Source organism: Passer domesticus, chromosome 1 (assembly GCF_036417665.1).
Source record: "Passer domesticus isolate bPasDom1 chromosome 1, bPasDom1.hap1, whole genome shotgun sequence".
In the NCBI taxonomy this organism is placed as follows: domain Eukaryota; kingdom Metazoa; phylum Chordata; class Aves; order Passeriformes; family Passeridae; genus Passer; species Passer domesticus.
In genome coordinates, this window is record NC_087474.1 from 79445171 (window position 1) to 79470409 (window position 25239).

The following is a 25239-nucleotide window of genomic DNA, read 5'->3' on the forward strand; positions in this document are numbered from 1 at the left end:
GCCTTACCACTCCAGGTACTGTCTCAATGACTCATCATGAGTAACTCTACACCCATTCATACTTAATTAAAAAAATTTTTAAAAAACAGTAAAGCTACAATGATTTAGGGGGAGCATGCTCCTCTTGATTTTAGTTCAGCAGATCATTTTTCTATGCTTCAACAGCTGAAGCTGGGTCTTAATGAAAAAATGACCATGACAGATCTCTTGGGCTGGGTGCCAGATTAGGAGTCCAATGTGGACTTTCTATACTTAAAATCTGTACATTTATGTACCATTTCCTTCCAGCACGTCCTCAGAGTGGAACATAACATGCTAATCTCTTATTATGTGAGGTGAGATCCCACAATCCTAGCTGAGGTGCTGGGCAGAATGAAAAAGCTTCTAGAAGAGAGGAAGCTTGCTTTCACCACCTGATGCTCTGCTCTGGCTTCCTTCTCCTGGATTTTAGCATTGTCCATGGAACAATTGATGAATACGCTGCAGGCAGAAACATGAAGGGCAGAGGTGGGGCTGCAGCCCTTGCTTTGGGATGATGGCTGTCTGGGGGGGATGTGTGTAACACCCACAGACCGTTCTGCTTCAGTGTGAGTTAGAGGCCTCTATCTGCACCTTCTCCGTTGTGAAGGAATTGCTGTCTTCATTAAAGAGCTCAGGACTGGCCTGAGAATTGGTTAATTCACTCTTTAGGTGTCAGTCATGAGGAACCAGCTCTGCCGGTGGCTGTGGCCAGTAATGTCTATGGAAATATTCTTCCCTGATTGGAAGAGGCCCTGGCTACTTTCCATAAGCAGGCTGTTTTACAACATGTGGTGTTGCAGGGGAGAGCTTTTCTTCCTGTGAGATCAGATTCAAGGAACCATCTCATCCTTGCTACCAAACAATGCAAAGTTACTAGAGCATATGTTGCTCCTAAGGCAAAACTCTTCGCTGTGGCAAAATAATACACTCAAAATAGATTTTCTTGTGTGCTACATAAGCAATTTTAGGACTTCATATGAACCTAGTTGCACATTTTTCCCTATCTCTATTTCTGCATTCCAGATTAATGGGTTGCCTAACAAAACTTCACAGTATTTTTATTTCCATACAAGATTCTTTTCTTTTCCCTCCACTTTGACCACTGACTAAATATATTCTGCGTCCATCTGCAGTCACAAATGTTGTTCTTCGCCATTCTTGAACAGACCCTATATACTTTTTTTTCTTTTGGAGTAGCCACAAAGTGGTGAGGGTGAATGACCTCATTTTTTTCCCCCTCCTTGGCTAATTGGCTCTTGCAGGGTGGATTAAACCGGCCAGCTTTGCTCTTTTACCAAAACACAGCCTTTTCTGGTCTCTTTTATCTAGATTTTAAGTGGGGAGGCAGCCAGAGGGTTCTGCAGAGGCCGAGAAGTAACCCTGGGTCTCAGCTCTCTCTGCCTGTCCATTACGCTGCCATTCCCTGCCAGAGCCCCTGCTCCACCCACTCCTCTGGGAATGCTGCACAGAGGCAGCACAAACACATCTGGCCAAGTGGTGTGGGGAATGTGCCTCTGCCGTGGGGATGCTGCTGGGGTCTTGGGCAAGACCCAGGAAGAGCCAGAAGAAGATCCAGAGAACAAGGGTGAGGGTTGGATGCTGCAGCCTACACCATGGCATCCAGCCAGGGCAATGCATCCACTCCCTTCCTGGGCCTGCGTGGGCAGACCTCCCTGTGACTTTGGTGAGAAACAGATGGGGCGCTATCCCAAGGTGATTAATGACTCTTTGGCTTCGTTTGCAGCCATGACATCCTGGGCACTGCACAAACACCAAAGAAAGCTATGCCCAGAGAACTCACACCCTGAGAAGGCAAACAAAAGAGGTAACCAACAGCAGCCCTTCACAAAGCAGCTGAGGTGGCTACACAGGTATGAGACACAAACCAGGATGTCCTGGAGTGCCAGGGTGATGTCAGCATTGCTCCTGCTGTGCAGTGCTGAGCCCTCCAGAAGGCACCCCCATCACAAATATGATGGCACACTGCGGTGACACACAGACAGGGACAAATCAGAAACCTGCCTTCCCGAGTGCCGAAGCACACCAAGTCTGCTCTCCCAGGACAGACACAACAGCAGGCTGCCCTGAGTGCCAGCGCAGCCAGATTCCCACCTGCAGCCCACCTTGTGACTTCCAGCCATTGCTGCTTGTGGAGTTTTTCTTCTACTACATGAACTTTGGACCATTTTCAAAGAAAAGTCATAAAAAGGGGCAAGTTCTTGCAGGCAGGCTATTGTGTCGCACAGACCAAGGCCTACTCAAGTCCAGAGTACAACCTGGTTAAACATCACTTAATTTTTATCTTGCATTTACAACACACAAATATTTGCCTTTGCGTTTTCCATCAGCAATAATAAGCCATTCTCAGAGCAGCTGCTTCTCCATGAAAGCAACGCCAGCCAAGGCATCCTTAAAAACAGGGGTGTCTGGCTGCAGCACAAGCCAGTGCTGCCTTGCAAGCCGAGTTTCCATGGAAAGGAAGGGGACAGTCTATGCAAGGAGCAGAGCTGCAGCTGATGGCATGATGAACCAGCTATCTCTGTTTCCCTCTTCCCTCTTGTGTAAGCTCAACCAGCTCCCAAAGCAACCATCTCCTCCAAGTGTCCTGCAGCCTTTGCTGCAGAGCAGCCCCTTGCAGCACAGGGCACAGGATGGAGGGGGATCTGAATTCTGTGGTAACAGCATGTGGTGGCAGGAACCCTCCTGGCTCTGGTCACCACAAAGACTTCCTGGAGACCTGGTCATACAGAGAGGAAGTGGGCAGGGAGAAGCAGGAGGACAGCCTTGCAGCAAGCACTGCCTTTTCCCTGCATCTGCACATGTACCTAGTACAGGACAGCCTTTCACCACTTGAACTCCTAGGGACAGATGGATAAGCCTAGCAAAGGGACTCAAGTATGATTCCTCTAAATAGTGTCAAGGATGTATTAAATAGTGTTAAGTGACACTGGAGGGCACCCCTTTGAGGTTTTCATGATTTTCTGTGTGTAGTTACACATTCATCCCTTTTACCATCTGTACTGGGTCTTGCCCAGCTGTCAAGTTACATCCACTTTTCAGAACTTGAGGGTAATAGACAGTAATGGGCAACAGAAACAAAAAAAGATCCTTAGGGATGCAGTAATCTCTCTGCTTGAGCTGTTTCTTTTGGTTTTCTTTTTCCTTCTGGCACAGTATGAAGAAAGCCCTGTGACCTAGATGACATTGGTCAATACCCTTGAGATGTCTGATAAGCTTTGAATTCTACCAATTTGTGAAATGTGGCAAAGGTTTGTTTTGGTCCTGTTGGTGGGAAAGAAGAAATTACATCAGGCAGATGATGCTTAACATGAAAGGAGAAGTGGGACAGATCTCTTAAATTGTGGTTTGATGTAGTTTTACATACATTATATTCTGTTGATATGAGGTGCTGTGAGATTTTTTCACATGTTCTGGGCGAAACTGCAAAACAGTGGAAGGCTTGCCAGTGTTCCTCACAGGAACCATTGCTGCAAGGGAATTTTTACAAACTAACAAGTTGAATTACAGTAGCTTTGAAGCCCATGCTGAGGCCCGGGAGTTAAGATTAGATATTGTAGAACTTTTGCTCTACTGAATGATTCCTTTGATCCTGATCAGAGTGGGAGTGATGAAGCAGGAGAGCCCACGGTGTAATACAGTACAGTTGCTGTTACGCTCTTTTTTCCCCTCTCTCATCATACAGACTGTACATTTTAGGAAGTTAGAGAAAAATCTATATTTTGGCCAAAACTCTTCTATATTGTAAAGAATTCCAAATGCTTGCAATGAGCAAACTTTATCTATGAAGTAGATGTTACAGGGTAGTAGAAGGACCCATTCCATGCCACACAAGGGGAGATGAATCTGTGGTGCAACTGATTTATTGCACATTTGCAAATGCACATTCTCAGAGACTTTGACTCCCATCTAATAGCAACACTGGTGTTAAGCAAAGGGGTGTGACTATTCTGCACAAAGAAGCTGAGCAGATCATGCCCCAGAGAGCAAAATACCTCTGACAGGTGCCCAAAACAAATCACTTGGAAAGATCATCTTGTGGATGAAGATAAGTAGGGCTGAGCTCTGTTCCCAGAAGTTCTGCTCCATGCTTGGTGTGTGACCTAGAGCAAGTCACGAATTCTCTGTTCCCGTTTCCTCTTTGGTGAAAATGATGACAATGATCATGCCAATTCTCAGCAGAATTATGAGTGAGTATGCAATAACTTACATTTCCAAATGCTTTTCACTCTTTGCAGGAAATACAGTGCAAATATCACCGTTCAAGCATTATTCCACCCTATTAACCAGTCTAAACTAACACAAATGCATCAGAAAAACCTCAACCCTCCCACAGGTTTTCCCACATTTGTTCCATCAGAAAGCAACACTCTTCTAAGAAACCACTGCTCAAATCAGTCAGACAAAGGAAAAACTGAAAGGCTGTAACAAAGCAGCACCTCTCTAAGCTTGCCTTTCACATTCTTTTAGGTTCTGCTCACTCTTGAAGGCAGAATATTAAATTAATGGGCTCTTTGACAAATTATGTTTTATCCTTATCTTTACGCTACAGCTTTCCTGGAGCTTCCTACAGTTTTGTGCTGCTACTTGTCCAAAGCAACGGCGATGCAAAGTTGCACCCTGTACAAACACAGAATTAAGCACGTGTTGGAGGCAGTGGAAAGACTTTACACATCAGCCCAAAATAAATACAAGTTCCTTGTTCTGTGTCCTCTGAAAGGCTATGAATCAAGAGGTGAGAAATTATGAGGAGCTCTGGTTCCCACATCACGGTACCTGAAACATGCCAGAAGCTATACCATGGAAATCTGAATTTCCAAGGTTTGGTCAAAAGCTGAGCCAGTTCCAGGCAATGAGGATATTCCAAAGGGAAAAACTGCACTAAACCCAAATGGCTCCAGAAGGAAGAAGGCATGTAATAGTTAGCAACGTGAAGTAAAGGTACGAAGAGCACTGAGGTCTGTTCTTCTTGATTGATCAGTCCTGAGCACCAGGACAGGAAAAAAGAGAGACATGGAGAATACTGAGGGAGAGGGAAAACCCTCTGAAAGCTGTGATGTACAAGTCACTTTTGAAATTTTCAGGCTCATTCACTTACATATGGAGGACACCTGGAAAGCAGCGACTTGAGAGAAGCCTGAGAGTGAGGGTGGACAAAACGAAACGTATGTTTTACAGGGGAAAAAAAGGCCTGTGTGGTTTTAGGCAACATATTTAGGATCAGGGATCCAAAGGAAAGGCTCTCAGGACTGTGCGGTCAGACATGAAATTGTAAGCTGTAGACTGCAGAGGGCTTTCTGTTTTGGTTTGGGTTTTTATCTTTTTTTTTTCTTGAAGTTGCACCTTGCTTTCAGGGAATCCAGCCACGGCTCAGTTACATCCCCATGTTGAGGGAAGCACTTTAAGTTACATAACTTATCAAGAACAATGACACACAGAAAAATACCAGAAGTTCAGATGAAATAAATACAAGTGGTAGTGAGGCTGCCAAACATTGATTAATGGAGGAAATAAAGTGCAAATAAAGGGTAGCATGGTTTTTGTAAATCATGCCTGTCTAGAAGGGTCTAAACAACCACAGGGAGAAGGATAATTTTTAAGCTGTATAATTAGAAAGAGCAAAACAAGCTTCTGCCGATGTAAACTGCTGGAGGAAACGCGATGTGCGCCATTGACAAGGCTGAGCAAGAGCTGGCTGTAGGAAATGGTCTTTCCGACAGCAGGGGAAGACCAGCCGCGATCCCAAGCGCACCACGCTGACCAGCAGCCACCTGGCACCGCACAGAGCTGCGACCGGAGCACGCTGTGTTTGCAAACAACCGCAGAGCCAAACCTCGCTCACATCTTCCCCCGTCAGAGGAAAGGGCTGCCCTCTGGGGCGGCTGACCTGGCTCCGGGCTCGGGTTCCCGGCTCTGCCATGGAAGCACATCAAGCTGCGGGCGAGTTACGCGGCCGCTCGGAGCCTCAGCCCCTCCACTCGCGGAGCTGGGGTCACAAGGCCGTCCCTCGTCCCGGGGCTGCCAGCATTCGGGACGGCGGGATGGCCAGAGCGTGAGGGGACTCGTCCCGGTGGGGAAGCTGGAAAGCTGAATCTGGGCTGCCAAAACCCCGCGTCCCATGCCTGAGGGACAAGTGTGCCCACGCTCTCTCGAATAAATCTGTTCGGTAGGGTGGAGTCTGCCTTATTTTTACTCTACATGCAAATGATATCCCTCAACAACCTCACTGCAAATATTTTCTGGTTTCTCGCACCCTGCCCTGGGCAGAAGCAGGCTGTTTTCCCTGCAGATCCCCTGGCTTCCTTTGCAACTTTGGGTTTGGACAACTCTGATTTTACAGAAGCGAGAGAAACTTATGAGTTGCTGGGATAAAAACAAAACCAAAACCCAAACAAGCAGAGCGGGGGGCAAGGCAGGCGAAGCTGCTCTGCCCAGCCCCGCGGGATGCCGCGGGCTCCCACCTCGCCGATCGCCCGGAGCAGCGGGACGAGCGATCCAACCCAGCGGGCGGGACGCGGCACCCACCGCCCCCTCCGCCGGCTCCCAGCCTTACCTGCTCGCCAGCGGCAGCGAGGCTCAGGAGAAGGAGCCAGCAGCCTGACGGGACGGGCATGTCTGGGTGCGCGCCTCTGCCTCCTCCCGTGGCTCCTTTTCCTGCCACCGAAGGGAAACTAGATCCTTCCAGCCAAGCCCCCGCGCCCGGGCAGCGCAGCGAGGCGCATTTGAGCTGACTACTTCTCTTTCTTCCTTTCCTTCCTCTCAGCTACACGAGGGGAGAAGAGAGAAGAAGAAGAAAAAAAAAAAAAAAGCGCCTGGCTGTAGTTCCCACAGCATTTCCTCAGCCTTGACATGCAGGGCTCTCTTTTTTTTTTTTTTTCCTCGCTTCTTGTCCCTCCCTTTCCTTTCTCCACCCCTTTTTACAAGAAGTTTAGTCACCCTGCCCACGTCCCTCCTCCGGCCGGTGGGAATTGCATTCCCGGTCAGTCCTTCTCGGCAGGGCCGTGCACCCACCTGCCCCCGCCCTGGGGCCCTCCCGCTCCAGCCCCCGGCACCTTTCCTCGCTGTCATCTCCCCTGCAATTGCTGCCCTCTCCTCACGCCCCCTTGTGTCTCCTGTCACTGTCTGAGGACATCTTGGGCCTCGGGCAGCCTCCCACCTCGCCCCCCATCCTCCTTCAGTGTGTCCCCGGCCCTGAGGAGAGCTCCTGCCCCATCCCTTCCGCGCCCTGTCCCCTCTCGGTGCCCGTGCAACATGCGGGTGCCAGCCGCGGCCTTCTGCCGCAGCTCGAGGTCCCCCTCCCTTCCCCCTCCACGAACTTTAGCTGATGCCGGGAGCTGGCGGACGGGATTGCTGCCAAGAGGGGAAGAAAAGCGGAAGATGTGCTTTGGGAGCTCTCCCAGACCACTCCAGGCTGTGCACGGGGCCAGTCCCTGCGACCTGACTCGGAACGCTGCACGGCGGCCTCTTGACCCCCGAAAGGGCCTGCACGGCCGGCGCTGCGGCAGCGCCCTGCCGGAGCCCAGTGCCGGCACGGCCCGGCCCGGCACGGCACGGCGCTGATGGCCCTGGCCTCACACAGGGCCAGGAATGCTCTGTGGTGCGGCAGGACAGGCCCTGGCTGTTTACACAGGCTGAGGATCCAGGGGAGCTGGCCCTGTGGACGCAAAACCTTCCCTGTGCTCACATGCTGAGCAATGAGCTTGGGAGCATGCTTCTGGCTTAGGCAAAGAAGGAAGTTGCTCTTTCACTTATGTATTTAGATTTAACCCTTGACCAGGAAAAAAAACTTAGAGTTTCTCTATGTTTTCAAATAAATAAATACATTCAAACACAAAAGATGAAGAGAATATTAAAACCTCATCCTTCCTTGGTGGTGCTGTTGTCTGATTTCTGCTCAGAGGAATGATGTCTGATTTCTGCTCAGGACAGAAACAGCTGCTGAGCTTTTTTCCTGTACTAGTGGAGGGCTTGACTGCACAGCAGCATGAAGCTATGACCTTCACCCCCAGATAGTTTCCAGGGGTCATAAAGCCTTTTTAATCTCCTTAAAGTTGCGTGACCCCCACAATGTCCTCAGCAAGGACTGGGCCCTGCCTGATCTGTGCTCAAGCAGGTCCCGATTAAGGTCCTTGTGCTCCTGCAGGTCCTGGCCTCATTCTCTGACACCACATGGCTTTTGGGCACTGATGGCCCCTAGGTGAGTTTGATGCTCCACAGTGGACTGTGGCTCAGAGCAACACTGCATGACATGCCTGGCTTAGGGCCAGCGGCTGCTCCTGATGTCCTCGCTCTTCTGGAGGTGACTGGGAAGGATCATGCTGCTGGGTTTCAGCAAGCCATCGAGCTTGCAAGTGTGGTGTCAGAGCCCTGTCACCCTGCTTGAGGAGTTAGGGTCTCACCTCGCTTGGGCTGGACACGCTGCTGGTCTGGAACACAACTGACTTGGGAGTGAGGAGTAGGAGGGATGGCCACAGCAGCCAGCTTGCCTGGCAGGCAACAAATGCAAAGCAGACTTCACTGGGGCTTTGCAAGGTAAGGTGTGACATGTGCAAAGGTGTGTGCCCAGCTGCTGGCAGTGGTGCTAGTCCTGGTTGGTCCTGGAGGGAGCCCACAGAGAGGGAGGGACAGCACTGGGCTGAGATCCTTCTGCTGGAGCCTCATCCACCCATTGCTGAAAACATGCAGCTCTGTGCCAGCCGGGATGTTTTAAAATGTTTGTGTTTATGGTACAAGGAAATGTTTCTTTTTAAACAGAACAGTCTGTGAAGTCTCTTCCCCTTTTCACATTTAGCACAACTCTAAGGCTATAGGCTGTATTTATTTACCAGCTGCTCGTTCTAACCAGAGATTTACAAGAGCAAATTCACACTCTCACTAGCAGTTAGATGTGTTATCAGCTTGCTCTGAAGGTGTCAAGTGAAGGCTTTGAAGGCATCGAGTAAAGCCAAGCCCTGTGCAGCTCGGCGGAGCTCCAGAGCAGTCACTATTGCACATCAGCTCGATTACTTTTGCATTCTCACCCCTGATCCTGCCTGAAATATTTCTTTGGGCTGAAATTTCTCTCATTTTCTACCACTATGTGAAAACAGCCTCTTTTTGAAAGCTCAGACATTTTCCTCTGAGTTAAATTTTATGTTCCTGAGCCAAAACCCACAGAAGCCACTACTGGGTGTTTTAGAGTCTTAATTATGGATTGCAGTAGATTGTCAGAAACTAAAATGTGAATGCTATAAAATATGAACCAGGGAACGTGTAGCACTGTCAATTCTCTCACACTTATCACATATATCATTCTATGTAGCACAGATAAAACCCAAACATTTATACCAAAACTGGTTTGTCTGCCTGTTCTAGAACTTTTTTTTCTCTTACAGGACATTATTTTGTCAGCTACCTTTACAAAGCACCTGTTTTGAATAAAACCAAAATACTTGAAATATTAAGGTTACAACCTTAATGGTGACATTTGGGTGCCTCTTGTTTCTGTACAACGCCGTGGGACACAAGCATAAACTGGACTAGCCTTTGGGAAGCTCTGATGAAAGAGGAGAGATGGAAAACCCTGTGCAGCCTTAGCAGTGTGACAGAATGAAAATAATACCTTGGACAATTCCAGGATCCCTTCTTTGGTGATGCCTGCCATGGAAAACAAACCGTGAGCTCGGCTGACCACTTAGCAGGGCTGCGGTCGGTATGGATCTCTTCTTACTTCCTTCCTAGAGAGAGAAAAGTGGGTATTACCTGCTAAATGCTATTCTAAAAGTTGCTATCTACATCAAAACTGCAATTTTGTATCTGTGTGAAAATTAAACCCCTTCAGCATCAGTGTAAAAACTCCTCTTTTACAGGAGCTTGGACAAATGGCAGCTCAGTCCCAGCCAATGCCTGAATTTGTATTCCATCTTTCCAAAAATTTCAACCCAAAAAGCAAAGGCTGGGAATGGTTTGGTGGATATACCAGGGCATCTGAGCAGCACTTGTACGCTCATGTTTATGTCCCCAGCTGTTCCTTCACTTTGTCCATGCCACTGAAATCCCCTTACCTGCACATGGACACCAACACCCTGTGATGTACCCTTTCCCCAGGAGGGAGAACCAGGAGGCTCTGTGTTAAATCCAGTGACATGATAGAAACCTGGGTAGAGAAGCAACACTGAAAGGCAGATGGTTGCACCCTGGGAAACCTTTTCTCATGTGCAGGAAGGCTGTGAAGGCATTCCCTTGCCTCTCACACGCTGCTGAGGGATAGAGGATGAGATGAAGGGTTTTGATCGATCTCGATCAATGGTTTTCTTTCAGTATGTGTCCCAAAGGTTATCTGGGGTTTCAGTCTGTGGACTGAATACAGGCTGTGTAAATATGAGCACCTGCCTCTCAGCAGGGTAGCAAGAAAGCAGTGCAGTGCAAAGTCAAAGCTCTAGGAAAGATCCCTCTAAATCAGGGCAATGCCCTGCGGGGCAGATGGATCACAGTGCAGCTTCTGGAGTACCAGCAATCCATGCAGAGAGTCTGCCATGGGACCAAGGAGAAAGACTGCCTTCAGCTGCCTCATCACCCACAGAGGGGAGGGAGCCCTACTGTATGATCCAGCATGTGGAGCTTTCTACACTTGGAGAAAAAAGGTAGAAAAATATCTGCACATTTTAGCACAGGAGGCTCTAGTTTTATTTAAGAACTCTAGCTATTAAAATAAATCAATTAAAAAACTAAAATCTATTTTTTACAAAAACCCCAACCATACATAAAATCATGTCATCAACTTGAAACTTTTTCCTTCCTGTGAAAGGCAAGTTTCCATAGCATTCTTTTGCCCAGTCTCCTTGAAATTTTCAATCACACAAATATTTCCCATGACAGAGCAGCTATAATAAAGCTCCTTAGTCACACTGGTGTGGTTTACACAACACACCTTTTACAATCCCACAAAAATGTACCACTGCTAAATGCCTGTCTGAAAACCTCAAGTCCACAGCATTCAAAAGAAAAACGCTCCCAACCACCGCTAGTACGTCAGATATTTGAAGTACGTGCAAGCAGACCCTGAGCTAATAGGTTATCACCAGCCACTGTAGCAACAGCTATGCCTGCATGCTCCAGGGAGGAAATACAAAGTCATGGTGAATTTTTAACTTGGATGTTTATAAGATACCTGTCAACCTGTAAGACTTGAGTCATGTGTTAATCCTTGAGACAAGAGCAATACTGGCATGGCCTGGGGAGCTTGCTCTGCCCAGAATACTCCTCAAGCCCTGGAGATGAGTCTTTAAGGCTGGCAAACACCTACCAGCAGGGAGACTGAGACCCTAACCCCTTGGCAACACCCCATAACCAGTTCCCCAGAGCCACCCTGCCATTTTATCCAACAGCACACTTAATGATCCTTTGAAAACTCACCTGATTGAGATAACTCAGATCAACGGAGTGCATTCACCTGTCAGCAAGGGATCAAACCTAAGCCCTTATTGCCTATTAAACATTGCAGCTGCTTCTTCCCCATCACCACTTCCCCTTGCCTTGCAGTGTATTTAAAGGGAAGGTGCAAATGCCTTTCAGAACAACCCACATGATCCTACAAGGCACATGCTCTGCTACGGCTGCTGTCACTTCAGCAGGGCTCCACTGCACTGCCTCTATCTCCTGAAGAAGCCTCTCAGGTGTTATGGAATGGGGAACAAACTCTGTAAAAGTGTAGGGCAAGGAGCAGCAGCACAAGGCCACAGTCGCAATAGTTTTGGGAATGGAAATACTCAAATACACAGCAAACAACCCTGTTTTCAAACAGTATTTAAATGGTAGAACAAACAGCCCTCTCTTCTGTGGGATGGTGAAGTCAAGAGGGTGCAGACCAGCCTGACACGGGGTGTCTGAGGGAGGCAGTGGCGAGCACGTGCAATCCTGGTGCTGGGAAAGGAACCAGACTGACCACTGCCATGGTGTTGGGCCTTGACACCAAGTGGTGAGTCACTGTTTCAAGTCACTCACTTCTGCAGTAGAGCTGCTCATGCTGAGAAGTTTCTAGGAAATTAAAATCTTCAGCCTAAGGAAGTCTTTCACCAAACTGGAAGTGTGATGGACGCTCAAGTTCAGCACGTAGTGCAGATGCCTCCAAAGACAGAGGCTGTTTGCCACTGACTTGCTTGTAACTATGTAAGCAGAATCATCTTTTCCTATATCTTACCTGTATGGATGAAAATTGGCCAGCATTAAACCTAAGGAAACCTTAAAACACCTTCTAAGCTAAGCGTACACATATCAGTGTACACTGCTGACATCCAGGACCTGAATAGCTTTATTCAACAACCACGCTCCTCTGGGCCTTTGTTGACCAATTTCATAGTCTAAACCAAATCAGCTATGGATCCGAATGTATTTACTAGAAACGTTAGCCAAATGTTCACTCCGAAAAGCAGTGAACCATTTTCCTTGAAATCTTGTTGCCTTTATTCTTGTTATTCATCAGCACTTACATTTGATGCAAACTTCTGTGATTCCACCTCGGATCAGTGCCATGCCAATCAGTTTGCTGTATCAACAGGTCAGTGACTTTCTGCTCCATGAACCTGTGCTGGGACTTCATGGTTTACTTAAATATCGTCATCAGTAAGTTCCATGTAGGAAATTACTTAAAACATTTGGAATGCATTATACCCACCTTCATAAATGCACTAAAATATAGAGCCACTGACTCCTGCAACAGAGGAATACCATTAACAGTGTCACAATAGAGAGAGTAGAAATATCCCACAAATCTACTTTTCTGCAGAATCTTTTTGAATCACCTCATAATCCCTATGTAGCAATGAATTCCCACAATATATTACAAAAACTCCTTGTTTTCACAACAGATTTTTTTCATGGATAATTTTTAATCTTTCAATCCATCAGTTTCCTCACCTTTTCTAACTCCAAATCCTTTCAAACAATGCTTTTAGTTCTCCTACCCAGAATATACTTTCACGTACAGAAACAGCAGGATTGTTTTTCTTCTTGGTGCAGTAGGGGAGTAGGAAGAGATTAATAGAAGTGAGCAGCCTTTTTTTTGTGGAGCTCCCTTTATTCATCTTGCTTAGAAGATACAAAAAGAACAATTTGCCTAATTTAGAGTTCTAGAAAACAATCTTGCAAAACCAAATATAGGCATAATACCAATTAGCTTTATGCTTAATCTACAGAGAACATATATTGTAGCAGCCAGGTACCTTCAGCCCACTGATCACTTTTGTTGAAGAACAAAAGAGTCAATATTTTAAATAAAGATACTAAGATTTTGTCTGAAACTTCACTAGGGGCAGCTTGAGACCTCTGACATTTAAAGCGAACAAGCTGAAAAAGTTCAGGCAATGCTAATAAAGCAAACATTTAGGTTTTTTACAGAATCCTTACTCAGGCAGAGCCATAAGCAATTGAAGACAACCCTTAGGGGATGAACTGCTTTCTTTTAACAGAACATTTTCTCCGAAAAGGTTCATTTATTTTGAATAGTAACAGGAAAGGGTGTGTGTGTGTGGAGGGGAAAGGTTAATTTAAAATATTCTGGAAGCTCTTCTCATTAAATGCATGTCTCTTTTATTTTCCAGTCCTGAATGCTACAGTGACAGAGTTAGGAGGAATAATCAGAAAGGCCCAAAAATCACTAAGCCCCCCCACACAGAACAACTTGAAATCTTGAAAGTCTGTTCATATTTTAAAAGTAATATACACTGAAAAACTCCTGCAACCAACATATACTAACATAGACCTGAAATTTAGGAGGCAAAACTCCGGAAGATAGCTTGCATTGGAAGTTTGCTGCCTACACCTGAGTAATTTTTTCACCTCAGTAGTTACTGTGCTCGTCTTCCTGTGATCCTCACTCAAATTTCTACAACTGGTGTGAAGTAGAAACGCGAGTAGAAAAAGCTACACTTTTCAAGGGGCTGCAGAGATTAGACCTATTACCCTGTGGGGGTAAAGATGCTACATTTATACCAACAAACTAAAGAGTCATCCCACTTTCTCCACAGTTAAATTGCTGCCACAGTTTTTTGGCTTGTGTGAAGTCGTGAGTTTTCCAAACAGTGGATGAAGTTCAGCATAAGTGAGCAGCCACTCTCACAGGCAGCTGCCCTGCTTGAAAAAGCAGCAGCTTAACCATGGACCTGTTATTTCAGTCTCATGACTACAAAGTTGTCTCTGGCACTGCAACGGCTTGAGGAGTCAGAAAAGAGAAGAAGAAAAATCCAAAACACAACTGTGGCACAGAAGATATAGGAGGAGTCCCTGAATGTAAATGGCAGTAAAGTCACAGGTCTAGGAGCCAAGGAAATTGAGCAAGTTCAGTCGACCACCTGCTATGTAAAAAGAGTTAAGGCTAAACAATTTCTGTACATCTGTTCTGTAACAGCTCTGTTGATGTGATTATGTTTTTCAGAGAAGAGAGAAGTAACAAGACAAGGCAGGTATACAAAACTTTTTATTGACAACAGAACAATAGAGAGGAACGTCACCACTTCCCATTCCTCAGGAATGTCTCTATTTCACAGTCAGTCTGCTAAAAGCGTACTTTCATGGTAACGAGCAACACGAAGGCATGGAGCAGTCTGTGGCCTCCAGAGAAATGTTCCATCAGTGCAGTGCCAGGGGACCGACGGCGCACACGTGAGCAGCAGGCCCTGCCACAACACAGCCATGGCAGGAACAGCGTATGCAGAGCCAACAGCACAGACACGAAGCAGGCAGAAGCCTCAAGTTTTCTCCATTATCTCCTCTAAGGGTGATACCTGACCTGTTACTCCATTTCTGGGGGGAATACTTTATTCCCTTGCTCTTTTTTGCTTTCCTTGTCCTCAAAGATGTCCGTACTTCCAGCTGAATGGTACCGTGTCAGAGAACGCCTGAGCTTTTATATTTTGCTACCTCATACCAATTCATGCATGCACTTGAGTTTACTTTCAGAAGATTACATTGACATAAAGAGGGGAAAAAAAGTGCTGTATAAGAAGAAAAGGATTCAGTTGTTAATGCTTCCTTACTAACAAAAATATTTGGTAGTTGAATATACTCCCTGTAATATCATTTTCAAAAAGTATGTAGGCAGTCTACTTAACATCTTAAAGAAACTCAGCACATCAAACTCAGCATAATTTCAAACACTCCAAAATTAAACTGAAATTCAATCTAAACAACAAAATATCTTTAGTTTCCACAGTCCACAGAACTGCACACTGCGTGCAAGATGAAAGCTGTCTCCTGCGTAAGGTTTCCTCTGCCTGCAGAACTGTACTGGGGACCCTGTGTAGTAGCTTACACGTTTATAAACATTTATTAATTTACCAGGTTTTTCCTTTGCTTAATGGATGTGCCTGTGGATTTGTAGACATGTAAAGTGCTTTAAAATAAAACAAAAACCCCTACAAAAGAAAAAAATCCCTCAAAAAACATAGATGTGAGAATTTTATCTGAAGGAGTTTGTACAGCATTTACAATGTTGGCATAAAGCATGTGAAACATGAGCATTCCCTGCAGACTGATGCAGTGCAAGCAGTCTCATACATTAGATACTGCAATTCCTCTGGATTCAAGATGCACAATACTTACAAAAACAACCCTAGAAGCACAGACAAATGCTGGTGGCTCTTCCTCTTCTTTTTAGAAACATAATTAAAAAAATCTGCATTACTCTCTCATAATTTAAATACATAAGTAATCTCCACTTTTATTACTTCATGACAATGACTTCAAATTTACATTATTTTAAGTACCGTCAGAATAGCTCCATGTATAATACAGATATTTGCTGATATCCTGTCAGAAAATAAAAAAAACCAAAACCTTCCACTATATAAAAAAAATACGCTGGAAAGACAAGAACACAGAACAGGGACTTGGTACAGACTATGATTTCAGATTTATATCAACCACAGTTAACCCAAAATTAACAGATACACAGCGATATTCAAAAGCAGTGCAAATATCTTTGGAGGTTAGAATAAAATTATACTACAAGAACATAAGACAGAAGAAATTAAAAGGCAAATACTTCAAGTACAGGAACCAGTCTCTGTGAGGTCCACCTTAGTGTTAGCTGGGAGTTCCTTTTCCCATCTTACTTCTTCCTCTGGAACACATTAGCCAACATTGCACCTGATGTAGTCAGCTGGCCCATTTTGTTCAAAAACTTGGTCTTTGTATCTTCACTTACCAGGCTCGCTGCAATTGACATTGAGCTAGCAAAGGAAAACATTTAGTGGCATGAGACTACAAATTAAAAAGAACATTATGTTGTTATTTATTAAGCAACTAAATTGTCTTTGTGTTTCAGAGGTTTCAACAAAAAAGACCAGTCTGTGAAGAAGAATTGAAAACCCATCACTACCCAGTCCATATATACACTGTTAAATTTATTTTAATGTGCTCACAGTGCCTGTGAAAATGGTAAAATATTTTTGTGCACTAATTTTTAGTACCTTTGTGTAGGAATATAGAAAGGTAAAAGACTTTAGAAAGTACAAAAAGGCCTCAGAAAGTAGACACAAAGCTAAGAAAGGCTGGGAAATTTCTAAACCTTCTCATGGGAAACTAGGAAGTTAAAAACCAAGCGAATACATTTATATTTATCATAAGGAACAAGAACTTATTGATAGTTCAAGATGTGAGAAGTTCTAGATATATGCTTTGCAAAGATAGAAAAAGTTTCAATCTTAAATAATGAATTATTGTGTATTGTTTGAGGTTTATAGAAGTCCTTTTGCTAATGTTAAACCCATGTGGGTCCCTTTCTTATTAGTTAGAGTATAATAACTTTACACCTTTTCTTGTATGCTGTTGGTTCAAAGAACAGGTTTTGGTTCAAAGAATAGGTTTTGCATAAGCTGCCATCTTGTCTCTGATCTGGATTTGCATGAATGTTATTTTCCTGTATCTCTTGCTTTTTGCCTGTATGATACAGCCAGATAATAAATCCTAAGTCTGCAACCAGTCAAGGTCCCATCCCATTTGTGAGACGCAGACCGATCCAGCAGACCTTTGGATGTCACCACATTAGCATCTGCTACCTACGGGGGAATTGCTGTGACAAATACCTCTGTGAAAGACTGGCTTTGCCTTTTCACCAGAAATGTCAATCCTTGTATTTATTTAGTTAATCACTATCAGTTCAGTCACAGACCTTTCTAACCCAAGTATCCTGCCTCCAACAGTGACATTAGCAGACGTGTAGAGCAAAAGCAAGGTGACAAAACAGTGACCTCTCTCCTTAATTTTCAACTCTTTATTTTCCAACTACTTCCACCTGAGCAGAGTTAAAAAATGGTGAGGATTGTCAACCTAGTAACTCTCAATAAATCTTTATTTTATACTACTTGATCAGCTTTCCTTTGATTTCCTTATAAATTTCTTGCAAACCCCACCCTGAGCCCTACTGGGTCAGCCCCTCGCTGGGTAAGGAGCTGCTTCTTCTGGTTGTTGTGAATGTGGCTCCTGTCACCTGTGCTTGGATGTTCCTAATTGAGACATACTGCATAGGCCAATGGAGAGTTGATAGGTTTCCCACAAACTGGAAGGAGCAATCCAATCAATGCTGAAGCTACAGGATGCTAAGCTTTGAATAATACGTTAAGAAATGATCCCTATTACGTGAAATTAACAGATTTTATTTTTTTTTAATTAACAACATATCAGTGAACTCAACTTCAGATATATATAAACTGTTTAGCACAGTAGGAGTCATCTGTCTCAAGATAGAGCAAATGTACATAGCAGGAATATTAACAAATATTCCATACTTCCTATATTTGTAGTCAAAATTGCAAGTTTTATCAACATTGGACAAAGGCAATTTTAGAAACATTACCAAATAAATTATCCCTAGTGAACTTGGCATGGACTCTGCATTTCAAAATTATAGCTAAGACCACAAAATCTGTCTTACTTGCAAAGGCCAGATTCCAGGAATTGACTTTTCAGTCTGAAAGTTATAAACAGTTCTGTTAGACACACTTGCATCAAGGAGATAAAATTGAAGTTAACTCTGAATTGTTTCAACAGAACTTGAATGATTTCTTCAAAGACAGAAGGGATAAACCCAGTACTTTCTCCCACTGCACACTACATAAAAAAAGGTGCTTATTAATAATGATTTCTGGTTCTTTTTAAAGTACCTTAAAAATAAAAGGGAAGCTTCTCACTAAAGCTGTATTGTGGATTTGCAAATAGTTTAATTATAAACTTTTAAAGAAAAATATTTATTTCAGGCACAATCATGTAGCCAGACATCTTTGGCTTGATTAAACATCTCCAGTCAACTAATGAATCACATATTTCCAGCTGATACAACTTAGCTGGGAAATTACTGCTACAGTGAGATAGATGCCTTTTGCAATTTCCTTTGATTTCATGATAAAGCAAGGGCATATAAATTATGTAAGTAACAGTTTATACTCACTATCAGCTAGTTAAGTACAAGAAGCTGTCTCAGACTATGAGATACCCTAGAGTTGTGTGTAGCTACGAAAACTTATTTGGGAAATACTGTACATTCCAAGGAGTAGCAGCATCAAGAAAATAAAATTGCTGACTTCAGAAAAGAAAGCCTAGCAACTGGTGACAAACCTGTAGTTCTAAACAAACTGTGCTTTCATTAGTCTAATGATCCTGAATTAGACTGAGGTAAACAAGGAGGTGTTCCATTGGTTCTTGAAACAGTTTGGGGGGATATCAGCCATCTGATGTCAAAAATTAAACAGTAACAACTACAGAGTCTAGAAGTTCATGTTTTCTAGAACTGTTACTGTAAATAGAAACATAATCCACAGCATCCTGCATACTTAAAAGTTTAAACATCCAAAATAAATAGCCTCCAAAGTACTTCCATTACTATGGAAACGGAATATTTAAACATAGCAAAAATTAATACGAAATCAAATAATTTGAGTCTCACATCTTAAAAAAGTAATCAAAGAACCCAACAAAGCAATAATATATCTTGTTTAAAACAATCCATTATTTAAAAAGCAAAACAAAACACAACCCACAAATGATGTGTAAATATAAAATTTTTCCTGGTGTCTAGATGAATCAGATACTACACACAGTTCTGCCTGTTTTATGGGGAAACTCTAGGCCAAAACAAACATTCTTCATGGGTATTTTATAGCAATCAGTTTGTAATATAAGTTGTTACCAATGATTAAAATACCTTATTAATTGCTAAACAAAATGTTTAACAAAAGTGGCTATCCAATATTTAAAAATGCTGAGTTTAATCTTCTGAAAAAACTATTTATTTGATCCCATATTATTTGACCAAGTTTTTCTAACAGCAAGGGGAAAAGAAGAGGTAAGACTGTCAGGAGATTGCTTTTGCACCCATTGTTGATTTCTGTGCCTGCACTGCCGTGCTGTTAACAAACCCCAGTAATTTATATCCCAGTTGTATTTAAATCCTTTGTCAAATATGTATTTGTCATTGAAATTAGGAACTGAAATTAGCAAGCACTTAGCAAGAAAACAGATATTTACGTATATGAAAAGGTCATTTCTTCAGTGGTAAAATATTTCTTGTTAATTTTGTACAGTACAAGATTACAACCATAGTCTGACGTTGAATGAGAAAGGGGAAGGCTAATTAAAGAACAAAGGAACAGATTGCAAAGACTTATCCTTTTCATATCTTAGTTTTCAGCAGCTGCATTCATAAAGAAAATACATTATATGTTTTATGAGGTTTGCATTTATCTGTTTCTGCAATGCCTTAATAGGCCTGTCATTCCAAAGTATTTACTACTGGTAAGCCTGAAGTATTTTACTTGGTGCCTGAGAGACTGACCCTATTTCTACTTTACATTTCTTCTGTTAAGTTCTTGTACACCTTTCTTATTTTAATCATTCTCAGACTACCAGTTGCTTCCAGGACTATGGGTGAGCTCTGTCAGGAAGTAAATTCTGTAAGTTTTTTACAGATAAGGAAGCATGACATGAACAAGCTTCAGTAATTGTCTCAATTCTTATGACAAAGCATTGGGATTGAGAACAGATTATCTTTTCAGATACCTTCTCACACACTTCCTTGGCAACACTGCTAAGGATTTGTTAAGTTATATAACAATCCACAAGAGTTTACCTGCTGTCATGCCATTCCAGGCAATAAGCAAGCAAAAGAGCACATACAACTCATCATAATGACACTGAGCATTCCAAATTTCCAAATCCAAGGTGGGTCTGTTGGCTACTTTTGTTATCAGGAAGTGCACACAAATGATACCATCTCTACAGGTGAAGCAAATGGATGCATGTGCACTGTGTCTGCTGCCTCCCTGGAGAGATGGGTTTATTCTGTGTTTGTGGAAAGGGTGTTTTACCATGGTGCAACACAGATGGCATTTTCCCAAAGTCAGCTTACTGCCTAACCAGCACACTTACACAGGGGTCAGTTTATACACTGGAGAAACTGCTCTTGTGTTCACCAGTCCTGTGGAAACCAGGACAGCAGCCTGAAGCAAGCCCTTCCCAGGACCAGAACAATTCCCTCAGCCGGCAGGTTGCCACCCCCATGGGTGGCAAAGTGTCTGCTACATAGGTTGCTCTAAGCACTTAGGCCAGGCACTCCCCGATTTCTCAGACGCAGGAGAGAAATTTAAATACAGCTTTAAATGAACAAAAAATTAAGAACCAAGAACAATTCCTATAAAAATAATTTTTTTCTTATGTTTTACACTGGAGACAGAAACAACCACTGTATTAAAGTTTCCAAAATCTGTTTTCAAACACAGCATGTATGTCAGTGCAGGATTTCAGGTCACAAACCTTGGACTCCATCATGGAATACACTCTGCAGACACTACTCTGGAGGCACACAGAAAAAAGGAAGTGGAAGTCTTACCCTTGCGGTTCTTGGACGGTCTTGTTTTCCACTTTCTGTTCACATTCTTTTATCATGGAGCTCAAAATAACCTAAGACACATAAGGAAGATAGATACATGACATTTGACATTTTTTTCTTTTACATTAACACTTCTTATGAAATCTACTCTGCAAAAAATTCTGACATTAGCAGAACTGTTTAAAACATTTCCCTGTTTTTTTTCAAGTGCCTTTGAGTTCCAGTTATCTGATAATGCCTTGTGGTTAGAAACAACAAAAACATTCAAAATTACTTAAGGAAGAAAATGTTTTCCAAATAGTTACAGAAGTTCAGGACTCCGTCCTTTTGCCCCAGGCTTTTAAAAACAGCACTAAAACAAACCCACATCTGTGACACACTATATCTTCATGAACATTATGCATGAAAGAAAAAGCAAGGAAAGAAAAAAGTGTGATGGTTTCCTAGGACAACATCTTAATGGAAGGAAGTGCTAAAATCAACTTGATACCATTCCACTGGTGTCTTCCAGAGTTCCTATGACTCACGGCTTTTTCCTTTTATTTAAGTACATGTTAAAGGTTTCTGCAGAGTATTTAAGACTGAAGACACCTCCACACTGACATTTTTACACTTATCCAAAAATAAGGAAATGATTCCCAATAGCAGGCTTTAAAACAAAATCATACAGTTAATTAATGGACAGATAAATGGCTCCCTTCCCTGTTCACAACAGTAATGTTTTAACACATTAAGACAAAAGTGTTTTGTCTTAGGTTGAAAATGCAAGATGCGGCAGGGTGGGTGTATTCTATTGCCATCTGTTAGAGGTGGGGCAGGTATCTTCTGTTAATTGGGAAGTTTTCTTTATCTCTTCCACAACCCATCCTCCCTCCAGGAGATATCTTCTGTTGATGGGCCATTGAATCTCACTGCATGATTGATAAAATTACATCATCCCAATGTGAGAGGATCTGCCCAGGGGGAGGAGCCAAGCATTCCTACCTGGATATAATCTGAGATTTGCAACACCACAGGCAACCTTTTCCCAGTGAATTCCCAGAGGAAGACCAGGCCCATCTACACCACAACTGGACCTTCAGAAGAAAACTACACCCCTCCACAGGCTCATTGTTACAACAGAACCACATCTGTCACTGCAGGAGGGCTGCAGCCACCATTCAATGGGATGCTACCAACACCCTGACCAACAGGGTGTCACGTCATATTCTGTCTCTGTCAGTGTTGTTTTGTATAACTGCATTTTTATTTTTACTTTTCCTAATAAAGAGCTGTTATTTCTACTCCCATATCTTTGCCTGACAGCCCCTTAATTTCAAAATTATAAGAAGTCAGAGGGAGGGGGTTTACATTTTCCATTTCAAGAGAGGCTCCTGCCTTCCTTAGCAGACACCTGTCTTTTCAAACCAAGACATGTTTTGCAACACTTAGGCAAAAATGTTAGAATGCAAAGTATGAAACTATAAATATATACATATACACACATATATACACACTGCATAAATGGAAAGTTCCTCTGCCACAGCTCAGAAGAAAGCTAAATACTTTTTTGAGACATTAAACTTAAAATCTCAAAGCTACAAGCAATTAAAATTAGTATTGTCTTACCAAACCTGAATATATACAACAAAGGAAAAATACTATTTTCAATCTGTAAAATACAGATCAGTCACTAATGGTTACTACCAACTGATAACTATTTTTAAATGTATTTGCATAAATTAAAATGCTGGTTTCTGTCAAGTCTGCAGCACAACCATTAGTTATACTGATAGGATGTGGCCTGTTCTGGAGACCTGTGCCACTGCTCACTCCATTTATCCAGAAGTATGATTTCAGCATTTGAAACATTTTAGGTAGCAGGTGTTACACACCCTTGAGTGTTTCAGAGAGCAGCATTCAAACAGGACTACAATTCTTCCTGCTACATTTGCTGTTCTCCATTTACATAAAAAGTTATACAAATACATAATGCTCATGAGTACAGAAGTACAAGAGAAATACATTCAGAATTCTAGTGAAAAAAAAGCTTTTTGTTCTGTATCAAAAAAGCCCTGAAATTTTCAAGCACAGTCACCATAATTTTTGTTACTTATCATTTCCACCTGTGCACTGGAACTTTCCTACATTTTTGTACATCTGAATCCAGATGTTCCAACTATCAACAATATGAAGCCTTGATCAAAGGGGAGAATAATTAATCAAGGACCCAGAATCATTTCAATAAAGGATGGCTTTCCCATCCATTGCACAGCTCCTGCTGGGAAGGCTGTGTAATTCTTGGATGAAGTGGAGCAATTATTGCCTCTTCCACAAATTAATTTCTAAATTTCTACATTATGGCTTTGCACATACTGCTCAGACCTATTTCTTTGGATTCTCCTTGTTTGGTCATAGGACTGATTATGAAATCACATCTCCTTAAAGAGAAATATTTTAGAGCACTAACTCTATATTTAGAGACACTTAAGAGACTTAACATACTGAAGTCTTATAAACAGTACTGCAGTATATGGACTAAATATTTTTACCAAGTACTGACTCACTATCGTGCAACTCAAGTCTACTTTGAAAACCCATAAAAGGTAAGTAGAAAATGAGGAAGAAGGGACTTGACATTGAACTAAAGATGCTGGTAAAGTATCTGAGTGTCTGCACAAGGTGAAATGTTTCCTTTAAAGATAAGAAAATGTTTCCTTTAAAGATGAGAACCTTCTCATCTTTAAAGGAATGTCCTAATGCATTCCTAAATGCCCAACTTACACTTTTATTTACATGAAAGAAAGGAAAACAAGTATGAGGTATGAGTGGTAAATGCTGCCAGACAGGACCACACAAGCTAATTTCCACAATGTTACCCTTTCAAGATGAGCATAAACTCTGTACTGACGTTAAAGCCATTAGAGCTAAGGCTCTGTGATTTAGAAAATGTGTGTTTGTCAAGTGACAAGACATTTGAATAATGAATAACACCATGGAGGCCAAAATAGTGATGCAAAAGTTATGCAAATGTCTAATTATTTGAGACAGCAAATGACATTCATTCCATAAAACATGACTCTCAGACAGAAGGCTTCCAAGACAGACACTAGAACTCACTGGGTCTCAGAAGCCTCTATCATGATGCCTACAAACATGCTATCGAAGTGGGAAGCTCATCAAGCCCTAGATATCCATTTCTACAAAAAAAGGGATAAGAATTGTAGAGCGTGTAGTGAGCTTTCTAACCCACTGGAGCAGGGGTAAATATTTTCAATTTTATATTGCTCTCTGGCTAAAAAGTCAAAGCAACTGGCATCATGACTGAAGTCACTTAAGTACAGTAATACAGAATGGGGTAACGGAGGATTGACAGCTGTCTTTACTTATTGATTTATTTTAAATCCTGTTCCAGTCCTCAGCTCTTTCTCTGACTATAAGATTCAAACTCAATCAAACCCGTTGTTGTAATTCAGGGTATCTTTTGAACTGACTATGTCTTTAAATTTTAGAAGTTACATTAACTAAAAAATGAAGTAGCAGTATTCAATCAATTATCCCCGTTATATTTTCTTGGTGAAAGAAAATGAAACTTTTGCCTAACTTCAGCTTTCAGACATAAGCTTAGGACCTCCCAGTCCACTTCCCAACCTCTCTGAACAGAGTATCTATCATTGCTACACCTCCAGTGCTGCCTGTGGTATGGAACACAATTCTGTTGCCTTCGAGTGATGCTATTTCTTTTGATTAGACTTCTGAACTCAGGTTCTGTCCTTTCAGGTTGAAAAGTTCCTCCAGTAATAATATACAGAAAATAAAAGATTGATGCTATAGGCTTTTAGATGGTAAATGTAACTGGAAGAAGGAACCTTGTTACTGAATATAGGAACTTAGGACTCCTAGAGAATACAGTCATCTCAATTCAGTCACTTTTGCAAATACAAGGAAAATAAAATAATTTTAATTTAGTAATGTAATTAATCAAAATGCAGTATTAACCTTCAAAGACTACAACAATACTCTTCTGTACAGACTGATTAAATCTTTTGCTCTATCCCTTGAAATGTTCATCCTGTTAAGATTTTCCCCAACATGCAACAAAACAACACTTCTTATTTCTGCTACTGACTTAACATCTCTTTGTGTCAATCTCTGTATTCATCCTCTTCAAGTACTTACCAAAAAAGTGCATATGGCCAAGATTTTCAAGTTATTCAAGCTGGCTTCTTCTGTTAACTTTTTTGGGTTTTTTGCTGCTTTCTGTAAGCACCTCCTACCAGAGAAGATCTTGTTCACGCCCATGTTGTCCTGTCTGCTTTTTTTAATCTGCTCTTTACAATTCACAGAATCAAAGAGTGGTGGAG

The 25239-nt window shown here is 42.5% G+C and overlaps 2 protein-coding genes across 8 annotated transcripts in view; both read right to left on the reverse strand.

Moving 5' to 3' along the window:
- Nucleotides 1–11483, reverse strand: part of TNFRSF11A (TNF receptor superfamily member 11a) — a 32742-nt gene extending 21259 nt beyond the window's left edge. Inside the window, exons 1-3 of one of the 4 annotated variants that reach the window (XM_064426945.1) lie at nt 11197–11483; nt 9641–9755; nt 6593–6802 (exon numbers count right to left, since the gene is read on the reverse strand). In XM_064426945.1, the coding sequence (XP_064283015.1) occupies nt 6593–6802; nt 9641–9682 (252 nt within the window). In that variant the 5' untranslated portion in view covers nt 9683–9755; nt 11197–11483. Of the gene's footprint in view, nt 1–6592; nt 6803–7091; nt 7107–7355; nt 7579–9640; nt 9756–11196 lie in introns of those variants that run through there. The other 3 variants (XM_064426940.1, XM_064426955.1, XM_064426952.1) reach the window with 3 other exon arrangements.
- Nucleotides 11484–14473: 2990 nt separating this feature from the next.
- Nucleotides 14474–25239, reverse strand: part of RELCH (RAB11 binding and LisH domain, coiled-coil and HEAT repeat containing) — a 77697-nt gene continuing 66931 nt past the window's right edge. For all 4 annotated transcript variants that reach the window (XR_010365864.1, XM_064426913.1, XM_064426903.1 and 1 more), the window contains 2 exons: nt 20897–20967; nt 14474–16244 (listed from right to left, as the gene is read on the reverse strand). Coding sequence is in view for 3 of the 4 variants with exons in the window: in XM_064426913.1 (XP_064282983.1) it covers nt 16124–16244; nt 20897–20967 (192 nt within the window). In the remaining variant the exon portion in view is untranslated. The remainder of the gene's footprint in view (nt 16245–20896; nt 20968–25239) is intronic.